General features: G+C 35.7%; 1 protein-coding gene across 5 annotated transcripts; it reads right to left on the bottom strand.

Annotated features, from left to right (window-relative positions):
* Positions 1-866: 866 nt before the first annotated feature.
* Positions 867-7,536, bottom strand: LOC108968504. Of its 5 annotated transcripts, none has more exons than XM_018932592.1 (2): positions 7,426-7,536; positions 867-2,079 (listed from the first exon to the last, which is right to left on the bottom strand). In XM_018932592.1, the coding sequence occupies exon 2, from the start codon at positions 1,977-1,979 to the stop codon at positions 1,593-1,595; it is 387 nt and encodes a 128-aa protein (XP_018788137.1). In that variant the 5' UTR covers positions 1,980-2,079; positions 7,426-7,536; the 3' UTR covers positions 867-1,592. The 5 variants fall into 5 exon arrangements, with proteins under 5 accessions (XP_018788137.1, XP_018788160.1, XP_018788168.1 ...); XM_018932615.1 differs by having other exon boundaries at positions 7,442-7,532; XM_018932623.1 differs by lacking the exon at positions 7,426-7,536 and adding an exon at positions 7,368-7,386.
* Positions 7,537-9,396: the final 1,860 nt, after the last annotated feature.

Raw genomic sequence — 9,396 nt, forward strand, 5'->3', positions numbered from 1 at the left:
GTTTAGGAACAGAACGAACTCATCACCAAGCAGTTTCTGCTGGGATACGCTCATAGAAATCCTTATTTGCAGTCATCTATTTGAAACAGAGTTTGCCGCCTATTAACATCAAGAGACCACACTGTGTGTGCAACTGACTTCAGACCTGTATTAAACGTTATTCACAGTCGAGCTACAAACAATTTCACAATAGAAAAACTCGAATTGCCTCATGAGTCTAGAGTGACCCTCCCGCAACTTCGTTCTGGGTACTGCTGCAGATTAAACTTATGCTTCTTCAGAATACATACATACATTCAGAAAACATAATAACATACATACATATATGTATGCTGCATGCAATGAGCCTTCGCATGACATTAATCACTCATTTCATGAAGCCGCACAATCAGGGTCTAGATAATGGTTACAGCAACTACTCCTCCATTTATTTACTATTGTGATCCAGGTACTGTGCCGCAATAACATTCTGAAATTACTAACCACCGGCACCTCGGCTAAACATACAAAGAACAAAGTGAAAACACACCAGAATATAGTTCGTTTCTAGACATATCATTAAAATCTGACCGATGCTAAGGCCTAATTTCTTATCACAAAGAAAGGTTATTAGGTCCAAAGAGAACAATATTTATTTCCAATATAAAGACTAAAGATAAAGTATCCAAAAGTCAAATAAAGTGGCCGTTTGAGACACACATGTAGGTATTATACATATATCTTTCGCTATGGATACACACATATAAATAATTAATATCCATATACTATAAACCATTTTCAAATCTGTGAATTGATTATGTAGAACATCCTAAGATTGTTAGACAAATAAAAAACACTTTTTTTGGGATACGAAAATCAAACTTATGTATATTTGTTCTTGTATATATTTTTATCTTTTGAAAAAATGTAAACAACTTCAAAGCATAAATACTTTGTAAAGTGTATTTTCCATAATTTTCTTACGGTCAGCCGAAAATGCATAAGTATCCAATTTATATAGAAACTATACCACGTATATATAACATACAGAATATACATATAAATTAAATATAATTATAAGTACAAAAGAGCCGAGAGTGCGAGCGCGCGCAGGCAGTAAATAGTTCTACAAATGTCATGGAAAGCGCGTCATAGCGCTATTAGTCAAAAAAGAAAAAAGACAAAAAGAAAGAAGTGCTACGAAATAATTTAATTTTTTTCATTTTTAATGCAAAAATAACTTCGTTCAACTGACAAACGCACACGCCCACTGCACTTTGGCTTAAGAAATAGTAATTGGCTTTTATCTTTAATTAAGTTATTTATAATAATAATAATTTTTGTCACACAAAGGCAATACATATAGATTAGGAAGGAAGTATACTTGAAATTTGTGAATTTCTTTAATTTTCCATTGCTGCAGCTAAGAGACGCTGAAACAATCAATTCTTTTGTTGTTTGTATAGAGAGGAGCGAATAGTCGAAGTAAATGCGATTGTTATTGTTGTTGCAATTTGTACGATGCGTACAAATAATATTGTTAAATATTTTATATTACTTTGCTTGTGTGGTGCTACTATCGCATCACCGCACTTTACTCAACTGCCGACCCTTTACCAGAAGCCACCTGAAGAGAAACCGCCGGGAGGCACACGGCCGCGTGACTGTTGTTCATTGCCGCCAGTCTGACTAGCCGGACCGCCAGTAGGTGTGGTGGCAGCCGTGTTGGCCTTTTGTGTTTCAGGCTCCGATTGGGCTTGTTTATTGTGTGTGATCTCTTCGCGTAGTTTCTCCACCTTTTGATTCGGATCCGTCGAATTCATACAAGCATTCATGTTGGAAGAGTTTTGTTGATTGTATTTCGGACGTGGCGCATTAACGGCGACCTCGGGCTCAGAAAAGATATTGGAGTGACCGCCGCCAGGTGGCTTTAGAACACGGCTGGATGGACGAGTGCTGCAAGTAAGGCCGCAACGAGTTTCGGTGGAAGTCATATTCATTGATTAATTGTTCTTTTAATGTAAGATAATTTGCTCTTATGCGAAAGATGATACACTGCAGCAGATACAGGCTTTAATGAACACAATAGATGTTGTGAGTCTGCAAAAACAATGAAACAAAGAAAAAAATTTTTTTTTTTAAATATCTACACGCATTTTGTATATTCAAATAATCGGTGTAAAAAATATTAAATTAAGCTAATTGATTTACAAACGCTTATACCGAAATAACTGGCCAAGTTAAGCGAAACAGCACGACTGGTAGACTGGCATAAACTAACTGAATCATAGACAACACCCCAGGCAACGGCTGGCACGGCAAATGACTCTCACTGTCTGCCTGACTGACTGGCGCGCTGCTAGCCGCACTCAAGCGTATACAGTTAGTTGCCGCAGCGGCGCATCTAAAGTAACCACACCAACAACAATGTTAACAACATTAGTAACAATGACAATGATGGTAATAGTAAACCAGTGAATACAATAATAACAAAGCAAAATCAGCAACGAAAACTTTCACAACACTTTTTCTTGCTTTTATTTTCAATGTTCTCTCTTGTGTCTGTGCCAAAATAAAATTTGCCACTCACTGCCAATCGCAACATACATACATACCTGTACATATTGTATGTATATAAACATATACATATACTCAATTATATACATAAACATTCATCAGCATCGCAGTGATTCACTAATATAGTAGAACATCAACCAAGAAATTGGTGGGTTAAGGTATACTATCCTGCACATCCAAAAAATTTAAACGAATAAAAATAAAAAAATATATCTATATCTTTCAAAACGCTTATATAGAGCAACATAGTAACTTTTCTAGGGGTAATAAAAAAATAAATAAGGACTCATCATTAAAATGTTGCTTAAGTAATATTTTAGTGTCTTGAGTTCGACATAGTCCATTCTTATTGAATGTAATATTAAAAAAAAACAGCAATAAAAATACAGGTAAGTCAGATTGAAATTCTACAACTTACATGGCATTTCAAAATAGTACCGCATCTGTTATCCATCTTACAGAAACTATGAGACCCAACAAAATTCTCAAATCGCTAGCAGGGTGCACAAGTTGGGATAAAAAAATGTTTGCAACGTACAGGATAACTGATCGGTTAATACTTATTTAGAATCAATCTGGTTTACTTGTTGAAAGTGCTGTATGAAATTGCAAACCAGAAAAGTCAAACGAAAGTAAGGCGAACCGACTAGACTTTTTTGTGTCTACTTATCATCACTTAGGTGTCAATAAGCCAGTAAATAAAGCTTGCTTACGCGGTTATGAATGAATGAATGAATGAATGAATGAATGAATGATAATGAGGAATGCACTGCGACCTTTGGTCTATTGTGCCCTCTCCTTCCTTACATTGCCTCGCTTAGCCCCAGCCCATTGATGAAGTGCAGTAGGCTGCTAGGCGCTAGCGAGGCAATGCGATCCCTATCTGGAAATGGAACTCCAAGGGCCTTGGCTCTGCGAATACAGACTGCTGTGCAGTCGATCARCAGATGCTCCGGAGTTTCAGGCTCCCTGTCACAGAACCGGCAGTTGGCGCAAGCTGATAGGCCCATTCTGTACAGATGCCCATTCGCGGCGGTTATAGTCGAGTTACAACAGCGCATCAGTCGTTTCTTATTTTCGCAATGTTGCGCCAATTAGAGATTCCAAGCGAATCAAGTCCTTCTCCACCTGGTCTTTCCAACGGAGAGTTCTTCCTCTGCTTCCCTAGGCGGAGAGTTTTCCTCCATTCGAACGACATTACCTAGGCAGCATAGCCCCTGTCTTTTAATTCTGAGAGGCTGACATTGTTACTGGTACCAAGATAAATGAAATTATCTACGAGTGCGACAACTGTTGATTTGATGACAGGAGATAATTCGCCTTGCTCTCGTTCACTACCAAACCTATTTGCTTTGCTTCCTTATCGGCGTACGCCAGCAGCTGTACCTTCTATAGAAGGTGGTATGGTTCTTTTTCTATTTAGTTCTGCAGCTCATGTTATTTTCTCCCAGAGTACGTTGAAGAAGTCGCACTAAAGGGAGTCGCTTTGTCCGAAACCTCGTTTGGTATCAAACGACTTGGAGGTCCTTTGCCATCATTCATTAAGTTAAATTTTTATCAAAAAATAAAATCAAAAACATTTCATTGTAAAACCAGTATGGAACGGCGAAATTCGGCGGCAACCGAATATCTTCTACTCTTGCAACTTGTAGGAATCAATGCCAGAGAAATACCTTCAGGTATAAAATGGCAACCAGAGTAGCGAAATCCAAGTAATTTTATATACACGTATACTATATAATATAAGTCATACACTGACCAACATTTTCGGCACAAAAAACAAAATCAATTTGCGGAGAGTCCTCCAAAATTTCAGTAGACATTGTTGAAATATGCCTATTGCTTTTAAGCATTGAAAACGTTAAAACTTTGTAGTGTATTCACAAAACTTAAAACTGATTTGAMTAATATAACTGCTRTTTCTCTRCCGGTATTTTTGTGTGCGCAAGTGGCATAGCACACGGTTTTCTTCATAACTATAATGTTGCTGGAATAGAATTATCGTCTGCGTTTTTAGTTTTGCGACACCTACTTCTTTTGCAGTGAGGTTTTTGCGTAAATAGGGCTTGGTGCTGTTTTTTTCTGCCTTTATTTTATTTTCCACATTCAGATATTAAGAGTATTAGCGAATGCCCAAAAACCAATTTAGCTGCATGAAATGCCACCTCAAACAAAAAAGTTGAACAGAAACGAAATAATTTGTAATCAAATATTACTTTATTGTGTCCTTATTTTTGTGTCCCATACTGTACCTTATGCATAAAATACGCATTTTGTCGGTCGGATTTATATGTACTTAACAATATATGAAACACAAACATCCAAAATATAATATATGTACGCAAATGTAAATGTATAGTATATTTAGAGATAAAGATGGAAGTTCCCCCTACTACGTAGTTGTATACTAGACACATGTAAAGTGACATCATTTGTGGGCGGTGGAGAATTGCTGGCGACTAGTCGATAGCTCTTGATAATATTACAAGTGTATTGTTTGTCATGACAAGTCCTCTCTCAAAAGCTAAATGTAAAACCCTTGGCAACTTTATTGCAGCAACATTATAGTTATGAAGCTGTCTCTTATACACATCTAGATGTGTATAAGAGACAGGTAGAAATCAGTGTGATATGCCAATTGCGCACATAAAAATACCGGTAGAGAAACAGCAGTTATATTATTCAAATCAGTTTTAAGTTTTGTGAATACACTACAAAGTTTTAACGTTTTCAATGCTTAAAAGCAATACCACTTCTTACTCCTACCGTGCTATTTCTATGTCCGAATCTAAATACGCAATTGCTGACTCAATAAATTATTTTAAAACAACTATTGAAAAATCTTTTTAATTTTTTTTTTTACAAATGTTAACATACTTATTTACAAATTTATTCTTTGCTAATGAAAAAATCAATTTCGTTTATATTAATATAATTTATATTCGTTTTATTTCATGCTCGAAGCATGTTATTTCTTTGTCCATGACTGTATGTATAAGAGAAGCAATGATTTACAGAACAACAATGAACTCTTGCGAGTGCAAAAACCTCGTAATTATGGCATTTATGAAAATATGTACTTGAGTATAATATATATATAGTATATATATATAACATACATAAGTGAAGTATATACGTTTCTGTACATATATGTATTATCAAATGCTAATATTTAAAGTTGGTTTATAGATTTTTAATTAAAATTAAGTTTTATAACTGACAATATATCTTTATCCCTCAGATATGTAAAAAAAAAAAATTCCGAAATAACATTTTTTTATATACATATATTATATTATGATACGACGAGGATAACTACATCACTTTATTTCCCTAACACCTGAGCCTTCCGCTAAATCACTATGTCCACCCACGATATACATAGCTCATAAAGTCATATTTGGAACAGGGATTCGCATATCCTGGCGGTTAGTTAGCGATCAACATTATGGAGATAGAAAAAACGCAACGTACTCGTTAGCAAATATTGTTAATGCTATAACCAGTAACTGAGAAGGGCATGTACAAACCAATTTATTTAAAAGTCACAAACACAAAACAAAACAGACAATCATTTGTCCAATCAACGAATTCTAACCATCGGTAACGCATTTTGAAAGCGTTTATATAAAATATTGGTACTGTAGGGGGTACCCAATGACAATTTCTTCACCAGTAATTTCCAAATAGTAAGTTATTACAAAATTGTTAATTATATAATTAAACAATTTTTACAATTGAGTTGATAAAACGCTTTTCTCATTTGATATAAATACATATTAATGATTTAATTACTTGAAAATATAGTACTAGACGTTTTGCTTTTATGAACATATCTCTATACGGATTATACAAAAATTGGATTATTTGAAAATTTATCTTAACACGTAAACTGTCAATGTAGCGGAATTCATTAAGTTATTTATGTAACTGTTGTAAGACTATTTTCAAATGTAATATTTTTAACAATTTTTCTATAAACTAATACTCACATTTTACGTACTTATGTACATACATATGTGCTAGTCATATTTTGAACGATGAATCAGACAATATTTACGTACCTGAGCCTAAAATAATAAAAATTATTCACTTTGGCCGGTTTCCGTTCTATGACTTTGCATTACCTCTTACCAACGCTACGGTCTACTAACATAGTTGTTGTACTTGATTACAAATACACAGTATGTGCCAATTCCAATCGAATTGAAGTTCTTCCATACGTTTATTGTAAAACTTGACCGAACCGATTATATCTGGTTTTGAACCAGGCAAACAAAAATAAAAGCTTCGACAAAGCACTAAAACTGATTGACTGACTGAAGAAACTCGAACCACAGTAAATGATACTCCCTATATTAATTTTGCAGCTGCTATCTTAAATGACAGCTGGAGAACATTACGAAAAGAAGGCAACAGTCTGCTAGGCAGCGAAACAGGCCGACAAAAATGGAAGTGCACCAAAAACGGCATAGTCGAAGCATAACATACGCACACAAACGAGCAAATAAAAAATCCGCTGGTATTTTGGACGTCAATCTTTGGTACGCTTGTGGAACAACCCAATGTCGCCTTACTTGCTTAACTTGCAAGCACCGTCACAGTTCGAGGCTATTTTTACTTTGCTAATTTCAAGCTACAGAAATTCAACGGGAGCCATGTTGGATGCATTTTCTGCATATATGCATTCCCCCTAACCCAATTAATGATGAACCAAACCTCAACTTGTGGTATGCAATTCAAACTTTCTCTACCACACTCAGGCATAATCGATTTTTCGCAAATATTAAAAATGACTATTTTCAACCTACCTCACTATTTTTATTGAATTAATTACATTCACTGTCATAAAATCAAACTCCTATTTACCTGTAAATTTCCTTACTATTTGTTTCCACCACTCATTAGCGCACTAAATGACAGAAGTTCAGAAGATGTGTTCGCGTGTTAATTTCCGTTAATAATAAAATCCAACAAAGGAATTTACAAAATTCGAATAGAGTACAAATTCGGCTTTTGGCAGGGTGGTAAAACCAAATTTTAAATTTCGGTCCAAAAGACAGCTATACTACGGAACACCGCAATACTATTTCTTAAAACCGGAACTTTTTAATTTAAACTTTAAAATTTCATCTCTTTGTAACATCTATATGCAAGACATAAACATATTGTAATTTTATATATTATTAGGCTATTCAATTGATAATAATTGGTAATGAAAAAAGTTTAAGTACTTGAGTTCTGACCAAAATATTGTGCTAGAATAGGCTTAAAAATGCAACACTGAAAGCAAATTACGACCAAATGTTATCGATAAAACCAAAAATTCGGATACGGCGAATTCATACAAGGTAGAGCACAATTTTTCACGACTATGGAAGTTTCTCCATTGAAATTGTTTATAATTCAGTGAGCGAACTCAAGAGTGCGTTACAAGGTAGACGATTTATCGAGAAATCCGTTAAAATTGGTGTCAAAATTGGGATTCTCAAATAAATTTCAGAGGAGAAAATTATTCGCAAATGGCAGAGTTTAACGATCTGAACGATGTTTGAGAACAAATGGCCATGGAAATAGAAGCGGTAATGTTGACGAATACATATGTGTTTCAATCGGAACTAGAACAAATAAAGCAAGAGACTCAATGTTCAACAGAGGTTATTTTGACTGCGTTTTAGTGGACATGTGTCAGCATAGTTGAAGGCGCACAGGGCTCATATATCAATATAGGAAGAGCGGTCGGAATAGTTTTCCCAACAAAGGTGTCCTCGCAGCCAGAAGAGCAAGTAGATTGGTCCTTTGGAAGAGCAGGAAAGCGTAAACAAGTACAAAGGTCGGAGAAATAGGATCCTGGTACTGTTGATCCTCACAGTCGGTAGAGCTAAATAAAGTTAAGGCTGAAATGGAAAAGTCTTTGAAAGAAGATCCAGATGTACAAGGTGTAATGCAGAAAGTGGAGGTGAACAAATGTACAACGAGCTGAGTAGGAGCCGTAGAACAGTTTAAACTTTGTGCTGCTGCTTGCATAGAGTATGTAAATTCGAAGATGGGCAAAGCTTCCAACGGATCGATTGACTTCATTTTCATCATTTGTTTATGAGTGATTATTATCCAAATTGAGGACATGTTGATATATTTTTAGTGATGTTTACCTTCATCGTACAAATAAATTTCTTGTTGTATGATTTCTTTTTGCGAATTTATTATAATAATCATAACAAATAGTCAAATATAAAAATTTTCTAAAATCACTACTTAATGGGGATGGGGTCATGTGTAGAAGTTCAAGCAAGTGAGGAAAGTTCTCTGATCGCCATTCACCCGGGAGTGGCCAGAAATGATTCTTCTACATATGACTCAAGCAGCTCACGACTTCCTGTCTTTGACCAAGTATCCTCTGGGTAGCCTAATAACATCCGTTTGAAGCCGAGCTAACGTGAGAAAGCGAAACATTTCCTACATAGGGTTGTGCGCTGGGTTTGGGACCCGCCAGGTAAAAACAAACACTCCCAATGAAAAAATTGCAAAAGCCTCCGATGAGAGATCCAACGCAGGGTAACTTTGGCCAACAGGTGCTACTTCGGACTGAGTAGGCAATTGAGAAGCAAAGTCCTCTCTCGACGAACAAATACCAAACTATAAATCCCTCATAATTCCCGTCTTGCTATACGGTGCAGAAGCTTGGACGATGACAAAACTGATGAGTCGATGTTGAGAGTTTTCGAGAGAAAAGTTCTGCGAAAGATTTATGGTCATTTGTATTTGAATATCGTATTCGATGGAACGATGAGATGTATGAGATATATTGGCATAGTTCAGCGAATTAAAGGACAGCGTCTA

Source organism: Bactrocera latifrons, unplaced genomic scaffold (genome assembly GCF_001853355.1).
Source record: "Bactrocera latifrons isolate USDA-ARS-PBARC rearing strain unplaced genomic scaffold, ASM185335v1 scaffold_103, whole genome shotgun sequence".
In the NCBI taxonomy this organism is placed as follows: Eukaryota; Metazoa; Arthropoda; class Insecta; order Diptera; family Tephritidae; genus Bactrocera; species Bactrocera latifrons.